Source organism: Peromyscus maniculatus, chromosome 1 (genome assembly GCF_049852395.1).
Source record: "Peromyscus maniculatus bairdii isolate BWxNUB_F1_BW_parent chromosome 1, HU_Pman_BW_mat_3.1, whole genome shotgun sequence".
Taxonomy (NCBI): Eukaryota; Metazoa; Chordata; class Mammalia; order Rodentia; family Cricetidae; genus Peromyscus; species Peromyscus maniculatus.
Window position 1 is genome coordinate 100821517 of NC_134852.1, and position 14762 is coordinate 100836278.

The 14762-nt window shown below is 44.1% G+C and overlaps 1 protein-coding gene across 3 annotated transcripts in view; it reads left to right on the forward strand.

Moving 5' to 3' along the window:
* Me3 (malic enzyme 3) overlaps positions 1-14762 on the forward strand; it is a 203086-nt gene that overhangs the window by 138326 nt on the left and 49998 nt on the right. For all 3 annotated transcript variants that reach the window (XM_076546846.1, XM_042279117.2, XM_042279113.2), the window contains one exon: positions 7846-8007. In XM_076546846.1, the coding sequence (XP_076402961.1) occupies positions 7846-8007 (162 nt within the window). The remainder of the gene's footprint in view (positions 1-7845; positions 8008-14762) is intronic.

Here is a 14762-nt window from a genome sequence, read left to right on the forward strand (position 1 = left end):
AAGCATATTTCATTTAAAACAATAAATATAAAAACACTTGGATTTTTGGCTTCTCTGGAAAGTAGGCACTCTGAATATAGTGTGTGTAAACAAAGGAACGGAGCTGCCTGGACTTCCCCTATCCCAGCCCACACTCTACCCTGACCCACTTAACAGTCTTTCTCTGAAGGTTTCCTCCCTGGACACCTGAGGTGCCCTTTCAGAAGTTCAGAATGTTCTGAGCTGCGGTCCTTCTTTCTTGTTCCCTAAAAAAGGGAGGCTGAAGACCTCTCCACTTCCACAGGGACTCTCTGCTCAACCCCCACCCCACCCCCCTTCAGAGCTCACACAGGGCATCTTCCCAGGCACTGAGGGCAACCTCAGGAAGGATTCCTTCTGAGATTCCCAAGCTGGGCCCTGAAGGATGGGAAGGGGGAGGGGACATTGCTGAGAGGAGCATGCAAGGGTCAAGCGGACATTGCTGAAGGGAATACAAGGTCACCCACAGGTGAATGCAGGTCTCTAAACTACATCTTGTGGCTAAACTCCTCTCCCCCTACACACACACACACACACACACACACACACACACATACACCAGCAGCAGCAGCAGCTGATTCAGAGAGGCATTTTCTCAAGGCCTAGGAAGTCTGTGGAACCCAGCATGGCTGGCTGCTCGGCTAGAGAGGAGGGTTAACTTCAGAGGACCTTCTGAATCCATTTAGAAGATGAAAAATGAACTTTCTGTGGTTTCACAGCTAGAAAAGCCAGGAAACTGAAATACAGGAAAAGATAATTATGAGGAACCTACGGCTTAAGGCCAGGACTACCCAAGTTTTGTGGCCTTTCTTCTTCAAGGAGGAGAAAACTGTCCGGTGTAAATCACACAAAGGAGTGAGAATCGCTGCCCCATCTCCTTCCCACAGTGCCCGTTGCCTCCAGCAGGAGAAAGGCTCAGTGAGAACCTTCTCTCCCTGTCAGCCCCCCAGACTCCTAAATATCTCTCCCAACCCAGTACCAACACTTCTGAGGAGAGAGAGCACTGAGTAGTGGAGCCAACGCAGCAGCCTCTACCACGAGGCACCAGCCCACAGGGGTTAAAACATGGTCCAGATCGCTAGAACCATGTGCCTATTGCCATGCACGGGCCCAGGGTGTGGTGAACACCTTCTGTGTTGGTGTCAGAAACAGGACTTGCTGAAAATCTCTGAGACAGAAATGAACTTGTCAGGAAGGGCTCTTGGTTCAATATCTACACACCGGAAGGAGGTGAGGCAGAGCAAATGACCACAGGTTGCCTGCAGTAAGGTCTGGAGGAAGACTCAGCAAAGCCTACGAGGCAGGCTCGGAAAGGGGTGTGAGCAAGGTGGCTCAGGTAAAGAAAATTCTAAAGATAGGCTGGTGGCTAAGATCAGCAGTAAAGAAGAAACTCCTTCATCCTTGAATAAGGAACAACCTTGGGCAGACAACAGCAGTCCCTTCATGCAGTATTGTTATCCAAGTGCCTTACACAGACCGACTCCCTGAATGCCATTGACAACCACAGGGCTGCTTACTGTCTTTGTTTTAGAGACAAGGAATCTGAGAGGCTAGGTTCTTTGTGAAGAATGGAACCAAGACTTGAAACTAAAGCATGTGTGTTATTTATGTTATGGAGTAGGGGAAAGAAGGGGGATGATGAGAGACAGAAGAGTGAAATGAAAGGAAGAAGAAAGAGTGGTTGGAAAACTTTTGCAGGCAGCCCATAATCCTCCTAATAAATCTAAAACAGCCCAAGAACAATCCAGGACCCGTGATCTTCCAGTCAGCCTTTGGTTAGTTAAGCTAAGGGCCATACCCAACAAGTCAGGAAAGGTCATAGGTCTGAGGAAGGCAGGTCAGAAAGAACACAGCATACCATCCTTCAAACCTCTCCATTTGTCAAAGAAACAAGGGACGTCATGACTTTTCCAACATCCAAATAAGGAAATTGGAGTTCTGTCATTCCAGACATTGTTGCTGGCTTTCCAAAACCAAAGACACTGCCCAGAGTTTCCCTAAGCCCTTGGCAACCCACCGAACTGGTTAAGTGGTTCCCAGCATTAATTGGATTGCTATCAGGGACAATGAGAGGCAGCATCTTCTCTCTGAACTTAACTATACTGGCTTTGAATCCTGTCCAGCCGAGAAGCCACTTTATGCTCTGTTGGAGCTATAGCTTGCCTGGCTAACTGATTATGTGTCACATTGCTGGCCTCAGAGCCAACAGCTAAGGAATCAAAAATAACACAACTTAATATCGCCCCTAAAGAGCTTCCAGCTTTTATGAAAGACATGGAAACATGAATATTTATAGTACAAGGAAAAGAGTGATAGCTACTCTGGGCAATGAAAAAAGACTCTGGGAATTCAAAGGAAAAGAGGGAGAAACCCAGGAGGGAAGCTTCATGGAGACAAGCGAATTTCTTTTTATTTTATTTTATTGTTTTGATCTTTGAGACAGGGTTTCTCCCTCTAGCCCTGGCTGTCCTAGAACCAGCTCTGTAGACAAGGTTGGCCTAGAACTCAGAGATCCACCTGCCCCTGCTTCCCTAGTGCTGGGATTAAAGGTGTGCACCACTACTGCCTGTAGAGACAAGTGAATTTTTAGCTGTTCCTTGAACCACACAAAAGTAGTAGAATTCCAGTCAAGGAAATGAAAGAGTTGACAAGTAAAATGCCATCTATTGCAGGACATGTATATATTCCATACAAAACCGGAAATATTTCAGTTTAGGATGGAGCATGGAAAAGACAGAAAACTCCAAAAGGCAGAGTGGAAATCTTAAAGGTCAGGCAAAGAAAACTCCTGATCTTTGTTTTATAGGTGCAAGAAACTGATACATCCAGATGTGCTCTGTAAACATAAAATAGGATGGGGAGACTCCAAGAGTAAAAAGAACAGTCAGAAAACCACAGGGTGGTTTGAGTGACAAGCAGATTGTCTGGTCAAAGGCAATAGGAATGGTGTGAAGATCACAGAATAAGAGCCAGAGGACTGGAGCAGGCAAGATCAGCAGAACTTAATAGCCAACTGGGCATGATTGGCAAAGCTCAAAGAAAAACCAAAGAAGGTTGGGTGGTCTTGAGCTTGGAAGATGTGGGGAAATAAGAGAGGAGGTGAATCAGATCAGCAGTTCTTCCTGGGTTTGTACTAGAACTCTGAGGGGGAAGAACAGAGAGGAGAAGAGTCAAAAGTGGGGGTCAGGAGGACTGTGAGGGCTGATGACCCAAGCTAGCACATTTATTAATCATAGCTCCTAATATACTCTTCAAATAAGGAAGCAGCAAAAATAATCCATAAAGTTCATCAGGCAGCAGAATTATGGGGAACTCAGAGTAACTCTAGTTCCTCTTTGCAAGATCCATGCTGGTACAATAAGCAAAGCATTTCACATCTCTGTGTCTGGAACATTTGGCCACAGCTTTACAGGGAAACTGTCAAGCTCCAGGCTCTGGCCTTGGTAGCCTCCAGAGCTCTGGCGCCAGTCCATTGCTGGCCTTGCCAAGCATGACCCTGACAGAAACAAAAGCCCAGAGCTCCTTGTTCCATGCACAGAACCCCAAAGGGCCTTTGACCTTACCTAGGCCCCTGACAGGAAGGGAGCAAAGTAAAAAATGTCAAAGCAGAGAAGAATATAAGAATTCATTTAGACAAGGAGTGTGGGGATTTGAGAGGCTTATTGGACATACAGATGGCACAGTAGAATTTTGTGTGAATCTTGGTACCCCATAGGTTCTTAATAAGTGTTTGCAGAATGCATAAAGGTGACAGGGAGTATGTGTATTAGATGTAACAAGTGCTAACTGTTCATAAGAATGAAAAACTCTACTACATATGCCCAGCTGGAGAACAGGAAGAAAGATCCTCCAGAAAAAAAATTAGTACAAAGACTGATTTTATATATATATTCCTAAGAGTGAAGAAGCCACTAGCCAGAGGATGCAGTTATAGATATACAACAATAACTTTCAGAAAGTATGTTAAACAATATAAAGACTTAGGTGTCCATAGGGGCAGTTAGAAATCAGTGAAGGTCTCTATCTTAGTTATGGTTTCTGTTTTTGTGATAAATCACCATGACTAAAAGCAACTTGGGGAGGAAAGGGTTTATTTCATCATATAGCTTGTAGTCCATCATGAAGGGAAGGCAGGACAGGAGCTCAAGGCTAGAGACAGAAACTTAAACAGAGGCCATGCTGAAGCACTGCTTACTGACTTGTTCCCTCGTGGCTTGCTCAACCTGCTTTTTTTTTTTTTTTTTTTACAGCACCTAGGACCACCAGCCCACAATGGGCTGGGTCCTCCTCCATCAATCAGCAACCAAAGGCATGCACTACAGACTTGCCTCCCAGCAAATCTTGTGGAGGCATTCTCTCAGTTGAGAATCCCCTCTTCCTAAAGTCTCTAACTTGTGTCAAGTTGACATAGAACGAGCCAGCACAGTCTTTGATCCCAGAAATACCATGATGAAAATGAGCTTTGGATACAATGAACATGACATAGGTTGGCAAGAGACACGAAAAGTAAGAAGAGGGTCCAAGCAGTCTGCGAAGCTATTGTACCAAGTCAACCATTTGCACAGTAGAACTGAGAATTGATGACAGGTGGAGAGGCATTCCCACATTAGAGTTGAACATGTAGTGGAATTCCCTGGGATAGTCCCAGGCTGGGAAACTGCACTCATGGCCCCTCATCATTTTAGGGTTGTGAGAATAATGCATTAGAGTAGATAGCTGCATGTGCTTAATCTTGCGCTGTTTGTGTCTGTTATGACTTTTCCTGACATAAACAAACATTCACCCCAGATAGGGCACTAACAAGAGATCAAAAAAAAAATTGTCCCACCTAACTATACCTTAGTGAACCAGTGAGTTTATTGGGGAGTATGGCTGAGGGTCTACTTACAGGAGCATAAGGCAGCCTGCATCACTGAAAAGCCCACTCCAGTATAGTGGGAACTCACGAAAGCTGCATCCCTGGAGTTCCCTCCTCAACTTGCAGGCAGAGCCTGGCCATTCAAAGAGTCTCTTCTGCCCCCGCAATTATCACTGCTTACGTCATCTTCTGGAAGAATCCCCTGACTTCCTGTAACTTTCAGGGACTTCCTGTAAGTTTCTAGTCCCTGAGCCCTGTGTGTTGTGTTTACTTCCTGAGTCTTATTGGCCTCCTTCCTCTCCACAGGAGGGAATGTTTTAATTCAGAGCAAATAGGTACACAACAACTTCCCTCTAAACAGAGCCAAGAATTCCCTCAGACGGGGAACGCAAGTCAGTAAGCTTTGATTTGGACAGACCAGACAGTAGAGAAGTGGAGTTTGGGACTCCAGGGGCCGCATGAGGACACAGGCTCTAGCTGGAAATTCTGCCAGGAGGAGGTCAAAGGCAGGTAGACACTGGATGCTAAGGCAGGGCAAGACTTGCCAAGGGCACAGATGCTTTATCCCAGGGAGATAGGGTGGCAAAAAACACCTTTGAACTAGAAACCCAAAGCCTGACTAAGAGGGGTCCCACACTTGCCAACATGACCTTGACAAGTTATCTAGACTTTCCAAGACAACTAATGTGGGACCATTAACCCAGTTACTGGAACTTGACTGATACACGGCAGGTATATGTAGACCAGGAAGACTTTGAGCTTCAATATGCTCACTTGTCAAGTGGAATAACAGTGTTAGCCATTCCTGTGCCCAGACCATGAGAGAGGGAGAGGGTGTGAGATGTCGCTTGTGATCATTCACCACAGAAGTTGTAGAGCAATCTGAAAGGGAAATGGGATTTTCATGGGTCTGCTGCACTCTCCAAAACTCAATTCCTGAAGTGGATAAGTGTTTTTAGAATCTTTGCACCTTTTTCTACAAAAGGGCAGAAGCAGCCCATGTGTGTTTCGCCCCTGGAGTAGTAAAGAAGTGAGAAAAACTTTTGTGTACTGAACCACACCAGGGCAAGAATGGGTCTTCATCTCTATCCTGGCGTTGCCCCTGCATAGACTAACTCAACCCTTATCTGTTCATTTCACAATGGGGTCACACAGAACATCTACAGCTCAGAGCCAGTCTTCAATCCTGGAAAAGTCTAGTTTCAATAGATGGATGAGATGCCTATAAACAAAACTCTTCCAGAGACACTGAGAGCCCGTGATAGTGAGCTTATTGCAGTGACATATAAACTTCATTGTCACCCAATGGGGTTCCCCTTGTCCTGATGCTCATGACCCCTCACTTCCCATTCTGCCATTCATACAATTTACATCTCCTTGCCTCTTACACACACTTCACACAAGTCTATCCTGGACCTCAACTTTCTTATTTGTACCGGACTTTTTCTTTTGAGCTTCCAACCAGCTCCCAAATCATGACATGGAGACTAATTATTAGTTTCGAATGCTCGGCCTTATCTTAGCTCTTATTTTAGTCCATTGGTCTTTGTCTATGTTTTGCCTCGGGGCTTTTTACCGTTTATTCCCTTCTGTATTTCTCACTTCCCCTTCTTCTCGTGTCTGACTGGTGACTGCCTGGCTTCCAGCCCGGGGCATGTCCCTCTTTTTCTGCCTTGTTCTCTCCTCCTTCTTCTCTTCTCTAGCCTAGATTTCTCCAGCTTATTCTCTCTTCCTGCCAGCTCCACCTATCCCTCTCCTGCCTCACTATTGGCCCTTCAGCTGTTTATTGGACCAATCAGGTGCCTCAGACAGGCAAGGTGAAACAAATGCAACACATCTTTACATAATTAGACACACATCCTTACAACATTAAGCAAATGCAATATAAATAAATACAACACACCTTTACACAGTTAAAGTAATATCCCACAGCATAAACAAATGTAACACATTTTTGCTTAAAGCAATATTCCATAACACCTATCAAAGGTCTTCCATTCCACCTACACCCTCACAATTGCTTCTTGTCTGGTGTGTGTGCCCTCTCATCTACAGAACTTACAAGAGTGGGTCACCCTACAGGAATGTCTCAATCTCTACTGTCCCTGCACTGTGCTGCTGCATTCAGGCCTCTGTCCCAAAGCTATAACTGTTGATAAATATGCCCCCTCTCTCATTTGGGTCCACATATATTTAATTTTATAGGTAAGCAAACTAAAGTTCCTTTCCCCCACGATATGTCTTACAAGCAAGCAGGTGCTTTATGATTACTTATTAAGTGAATGAATAAATAAACATCCATCATGATCATATATAATCATATCTATCATCACCATAAGTTCCATCAACATCATATCTTAAAGGTAACGTTTGTACCAGAACTGTGTCTAGTACATAGTTGGGCCTATGATCTATGCCAATCATCACACAACCAAAGAATCTGCCTGATTCCATAATTTGTGATTCCAGGAAATGTTACAAGCTCTGTTCTTTGCAAATTGGCCTCAAAATGCTGCAGCTGGAGCAGCAACATAAACTTTCTTACATCTTTCCCTTCCAGTCTCATGCCCCAATTTTAGGCTGAGACTGTCCATTTTCTCAGAGAGAGAGAGAGAGAGAGAGAGAGAGAGAGAGAGAGAGAGAGAGAGAGAGAGAGAGAGAGAGAGAGAGAGACTAGATGTGATTTCTCTCCAGCTGTTTCTGCGGCTCCCACCCCAGTCTTCAGAATGCAAGGAACGCTGTCTTTCTGTCATTTGGCCTCGGTGAGGGTTCTTGCCCACTTGCCAGAAGGGACCAGCCACCTGCAGTTGATGAATCCTCTCTGGCCTTGTCCCAGACAAGCTGCTTTATTCGAAACAAAGGCAGCCAGCGGGTATCCAGCTGTCAGGCCTGACTGCTAGGACTTTGAAATGAGCACTTTGTCATGGAGGTGGTGCTCCTGATTGAAGGTACCCTGCTGTGTTTTTCAGGCTGTGGTGGTGACTGATGGAGAGCGCATACTGGGCTTGGGAGACCTGGGCTGCTACGGCATGGGCATCCCTGTGGGCAAGCTGGCCCTGTACACAGCATGCGGAGGGGTGAATCCACAGCAGTGCCTTCCTGTCCTGCTAGATGTCGGCACCAACAATGAGGTAACAGGCTGTCTGAGCCAGGAGTTCTTGAGCCAGAAGGAAGATGAGGTGGCGGAGGTGAGGGGGTGGGCACTTTTGTGGAATAATTATATCCACATGGGCTGTTTCTTTCCCAGGATCCTCTCGACCCCCATTTACCATATAGTTGTGAAATAGAGGACTTTCCTCTCCCACCCCTTTGCTTTTTCATCTTCCTCCTCTGTGTCCACGATGCTCTAGACTTACTTCTTCCTTGCTTCTATGATCCCGAGTAGCTGGCAATCCTCCTTGGGGCTACTCTGAGAGAGAAGTCAATGGTGAGACGAGTCTGTGTTCTGCGTTTCTAAGGCAAGTTGCCTCAGTGCCAGAACTGAAATTCAAAAACAAGGCCCCCAGGCTGAAATGTCTGAGACAAGCAGCTGAGTGTTCTGCAGCTGAAGCGAGAGGACCTGAGGCGAGCCACAGGTCACTCCTCCTGCAGGATTCAGGGGCTTGTCACTGAAGGAGCTTAACCCCCAGGCAAGAGTTTGTCTGCTCCTGGTACCACCCTGCACATTGTCTCTGGCTGTAATTTTCTGTCCTGTGGTGAGCAGAGGAAAAAGGTGTCTTCGACAGGTGGTGCTGGCACACACCTTTAATCCCAGTATTCGGGAGGCAGAGGCAGAGAGATCTCTGTGAGTTCCAACCCAGCGTGGTCTACAGAGTGAGTTCAGGACAGCCAGGGCTACACAGAGAAATCCTGCCTGAAAAAACAAACAAACAAAAAAATCCTCCTTTTTTTTCTTTATTTCAAAATGTTTGCTTAATTCAAACTTTTGAAACAATTTAGTTCTTTCCACAAAGGAAGCAAAATACAGCTCTGTCCAATTGTCATGTTTTTCAAATTATAATTTCATTGGAATGTGTGAATTATATAAAAATGAGTTCTATTGTGGTATTTTCATATTTGTCCATAATATACTTTAAAGGAATTCCTTCTAAATAACATGTATTTTTGAGTTTAAGATCAGTGTGTGTTCTTCTTTTAAAAATCAAAATCCAGAGATACATTGAAAGTAAAATATCAGTCACATTATCAGTATATTTATATTTTAATGTTTTGGATATATGTTTATAAAAATACTGCACCTCTTTAGACCTGATCACCTGCAGCATTACTGCCGTTTCTAAAACCTCTTCCTCTTGTGGTGTCTCTTGACTGGACTATGGGAAAGGGGGCTGGGTGGTGGCACAAGCCTGACAGCCAGACCTCAAGTTTTGCTCTAAACCAGGTTCCCTTCTCCCAGCCAGATGTTCAAGTTTATACGAAACAACAATTAAAGCTATCCTCAGACTCATAGAGGTCATCATCGCCTCTGGAGATGAGTACAGCAAACCTTATTTCAGTCATTCTTCCAGTGCTCCTGATGAGACTGCCACCCTGTCAGTGCCTTAGAAGCTGGCCCTGAGCTGGAGCAGAGAGAGCCTGAGAGTAATATGAGCTATTGTATCCCCAGGAGGTACTGGAGATCCTTTGTTGTTGAAGGTCCAGCACCTACCAATGTGAATGAAGTTCAAGGCTGACTTTGATTTGTAACAAATCCATCAGGAAGGATTTCCAAAAGCAAGTGGCAGTCATGGACCAGGACCTTACACCTAGTTTGAGCCTCAAAGTAGCCTCTGTCACTGCCTTCTCTTCCCACTCCAGGAAACTGAGGTCCAGAGGGTTTAATTGGCTCAAAGGGATTCTAATCAGAGCCAAGAGCCTCTGCCATATCACACCCCTGCTGGGATTCAGTTGTATTATAAGCCAACAACATCTTTTGACTTTTATTACTAAAGTAACTTTAAAGTATTATTCAAATTCTTAAAAGAAATGGCATCTCTCCCACAGTTCTATATTTGTGCCCCCTTTTCAATATTTATCTAATGACACATGCACATACAGATGTATTTATTACTTAGTTGTAATCATAATGCACCTGTATTTTGTTCTCATTTTTCAATCAAGGTTATTTTGTGAGCACTCTCTCTTTACTTATTTAATCAAAATTTATTGCGTGTTTAGTAGGTGTCAGGCACTCTGGTAGGCATGAGGGAGATAAATGAACCAGGTCTGGGTGAAGAGTCTAGCTGTCAGTGTTTCAACACTGTCACGGAATGGGTCATTTTAATGAGTCATGTAGTAGATCTACTCAAAGTGTCTGCTTCTCCAAAGTGTCATGCTTTACTCCAAGCATGAGAATTCCAAGTTGCCAAGTGAACCAACATTCCAAAGACCGTGATTTATCCCCCTTCAAATGAGTTTGCTATGTCATGTCCCACAGTAGAGTTCTTTGTTAAAAATGTGTTTGTTTGTAAGACTTGCACAATGACACCAGCTAAGATGCCAGTGTAGACTGGGGAAATGTCACAAGGTCCCCTCCTAGGTGAAGAGCTACAGGCAATAAAGGGTGCTAGGAGAGTGAGAATCGGTCTTCTCCAGAGACAATCCCTCTGATAGGCTATCCAATTCTAAGTGGTCAGCCCTAAGTGCATATACATATGAGCATAACACTAAATGGATGCAGGAGAAAAATGTTTGTGTAAATATATGTAATATATATAATATATACACATTCATATATATTTTATATATATTTGCACATATGCATGTATTTATGTGTGTATGTGTGTATATATATATATATATATATATGAAGTTGAGAGTTCAGAGGTAGCTGGAGGGACATGGGAGGGGCTGGAGATGGGAGATTATGGGGTTGAAATTATGTAAATACAATACTGGTGTATAAAATTCTAAAAAATAATAATAAAATAAATTTTTTAATGCGTCTCATTGCAAGGCATTTTCCCCAAGAGTCTTAAAGTGCATCTCGCTGAGAGCAATTCTGGGCTGTAGGGAAGCAAAACTGGGCCTTATCACTTCCACTGCCTATAGCAGTACAGGGAAGATGCTGTCATGAGACGTTTTTGTGTGCAAATAACAAAACCATCACTGTGTATTTCTCTATTAAAAAAAAAATCAGACCACAACCCATAGAACCATAGAGGCTATATATATAGCATGGAGGTCCCTAGGACGACTGTGGCATATAATAAATTTCAGTTTTACTCAATTATTGAAAAAAAATAGCCAAATGAATGGAAACACATGAACTATGAACCAAAGACTGAGGGGCTCCCAGCTGGATCAGGCCCTCTGAATAGGTGAGACAGTTGATTGGCTTGATCAGTTTGGGAGGCATCTAGGCAGTGGGACCAAGTCCTGTGCTCATTCCATGAGTTGGCTGTTTGAAACCAGGAACTTATGCAGGGACACTTGGCTTAGTCTGAGAGGAAGGGACTGGACCTCCCTGGACTGAGTCTACCAAGTCGATCACAGTCCTCGGGGGAGGACTTGTCCTGGAGGAGGTGGGAATGGAGGGTGGGCTGGGGGTAAGGGGAGGGCGTGGGAGGGGGGAGAATAGGGGAACCCATGGCTGATATGTAGAACTGAATGGTATTGTAAAATAAAAAATATATATCACAAAAAAAAAAAAAAAAAAAAAAAACTCGGCAGACAGGCCCGGAAGTACTCTTGAACACATTGGCACCAGAGACCATTTCCTAAATATAACACCAACAGCACAGACCCTGAGCACAACAATTAATAAATGGGACCTCTCGAAATTGAGAAGCTTTTGCAGGGCAAAAGACACAGTCAATAAGACAAAAAGACAGTCAACAGAATGGGAAAAGATCTTCACCAACCCCACATCTGACAGAGGATTGATCTCCACAGTATATAAAGAACTCAAGAAACTAGACATCAAAATACTAAACAGTTCAATTAAAAAATGGGCTAAAGAGCTAAACAGAGAATTCACAAAACAAGAATCACAAATGGCTGAAAGACATTTAAAGAAATGCTCAACATCCTTAATCATCAGAGAAATGCAAATCAAAACGACTCTGAGATAACACCTTACACCTGTCAGAATGGCTATGATCAAAAACACCAATGACAGTCAATGTTGGAGAGGATGTGGAGCAAAGGGAACACTCCTCCACTGTTGGTGGGAATGTAAACTTGTACAACCACTGTGGAAATCAGTATGGCGGTTTCTCAGAAAATTAGGAATCGCACTACCTCAAGACCCAGCCATCCCACTCTTGGGCATATACCCAAGGAATGCTGATTCATACAGTAAAGATACATGCTCAGCTATGTTCATAGCAGCACTATTTGTAATAGCCAGAACCTGGAAACAACCTAGATGCCCGTCAATGGAAGAATGGATGGAAAAAAATGTGGTACATATACACAATGGAGTACTACTCAGCAGAGAAAAACAATGAAAGCATGAAATTTGCAGGCAAATGGATGGAACTAGAAAAAAAACATCCTGAGTGAGGTAACCCAAACCCAGAAAGACAGTCATGGTATGTACTCACTCATAAGTGGATTCTAGATATAAAATAAAGAACAATCAGACCACAACCCATAGAACCATGGAGGCTATATATATAGCATGGAGGTCGACTGTGGCTTATAATAAATTTCAATTTTACTCAATTATTGAAAAAAATAGCCAAATGAATGGAAACACATGAACTATGAACCAAAGGCTGAGGGGCCCCCAGCTGGATCAGGCCCTCTGAATAGGTGAGACAGTTGATTGGCTTGATCAGTTTGGGAGGCAACTAGGCAGTGGGACCGAATCCTGTGCTCATTGCATGAGTTGCCTGTTTGAAACCTGGAGCTTATGCAGGGATGCTTGGCTCAGTCTGGGAGGAGGGGACTGGACCTGCCTGGACTGAGTCTACAGTTGATCACAGTCCTAGGGGGAGGCTTTGCCCTGGAGGAGGTGGGAATGGGGGGTGGGCTGGGGGTAAGGGGAGGGGGTGGGAGGGGGGAGAACAGGGGAACCCGTGGCTGATATGTAGAACTGAATGGTATTGTAAAATAAAATAAAAGGGAAAAAAATTTATCTTAAAAAAAAAAAAGCTCCTGAGGTGGCAGCAATTTAATCAGTGTCAGAACCCCCCTCTGAGCTTCCTGCTGAAGGAAAACATCTGCTTTCTACATCCCTGAGTCCCTTTTACCTGCCAACACCAAGGACGTTTGGAAAAATAAACACATGGAGCAGTGAGTCTATAGGGGAGGGACACCTCAGGGTTCAGTTCCAGGGGCTCAGGGGAGAGGAACCCCTCAGTCATGGCTGTGTGTGGATGAAACCAAGTATAAGTAGAAGGCACCAGAAGCAGTATCTCATACAAGTCCTTCATTCTAGGTAGGAAAAGAGGACCAGAGCCTATATGGCTTTTCTAAGGATTCATTCCAAAATCCTGTGCACATGGTACTCTACAGTGAGGTTTTTTGGAGCACCCCAACAAGCTTAGCTTTCTGGTTTCCATCCTGAGCCCTGAGAGTCTTTTGCTGCCTGAAACCCTGAACCTCTGACAGAGATGCCATATGGCCATCTGGTGTGGCTGATGAGAATGTTGGCATCTGTAGACAGACACAAGTGAAGACTGACAGCTGAACCAGAAACCTTGACTTTGAAGACTTGGTGAGAATAAACAGAGTCAGAGTCAGTGGCTGTGCTGGGATTTGCTGATTCTTCTGTTTTGCAAGCCTATTATCTGTGACTTGAAGACAGCGTCCTGGTGTGCTACTACCAGAGAGCTCCCTCTCTGCAAGCACATGTGAGGATGCCACCCCCAGAATCTTTGCAGCTTTCTCCTGGGCTTGACTTAATTTTCCAAGAAATAAGCAATAAAAATAACTACAGTTTGGAGAAAGGGTGCTATGGCCATGGAGTGAACCCCAAGCCTTGACCTCAGGACACAGATGATTTTCATGACCTCTTAGCATGCCTGTTGCTATTCAAGGTAAATATTTTTTTAACCAGAAGATTTATCTTCCAACTTAAGTACAACATTCTGTGATATATAGCAAAGAGGAGGAAAAACTATTTGTTTTCTATGATAATTTGTCTCTAGGGAAAACCTTAGAAAGGCAGTGCTAGGCAAACAATCCCAGAGGATGTATTCAATCCAATTCCCACAGCAGAGGAAGAAGTTCCAGACTGCCTTCTTTGGGTAAATTCCTTCACCTACAATTCTAATCACTGACTTATCAGTTCCAAATGGAACTTAGTAACCATATAACAGAGAGAAAAGATTTAGCCACCAAATTAATACTTAGGTACCAGGGTACCTTGTACATGCTGGAGCTTGGGAATGAATAAGTTCAGTCCCTATCCTGTTCTAAAATAATGGCTTCGTCCCTTTTATTCCCACCAGTGGGTTTTTGTGACCTGAGGCAGTTTACTTCACCTTTACAAGCCTCAGAAGTCCATTGGGAGGAAGCTGAAGTGAGGGATTCCCAAGATCTAAGCTTTTACACTGGCATCTTTCTGGCAGCTGGTATCAGTTAACATGGTTCACAGATTTGCTGTGTGCTGACACTGTGCGATCTCTGGGGAGATGTAAAAGAGAAAGGAACATACTTTTCCTCAAGAAATCACATTATGTGACAAGACTCATTATTATCCCTTTTCAACACAGAGGAAGAAACAAAGCAGCAACGTTATATTTCTTGCCCAAAGCCTCTGAGCTTAACTGACAGGGTGTGAATTCAAACTCAGATCCATCCAATTCCAAAGCTCCAAAACCCAGACCTTCTGGACCTTGCCAGCTACTGCTAAACTCTTCTGGCAGGAACAGACAGAAGTGAAGACAAGAAGATGGTGCTTAGCTCCTTGGTCCCCAGATCAAATGATGGGGAAGAATGAATGCCACCATGAGAA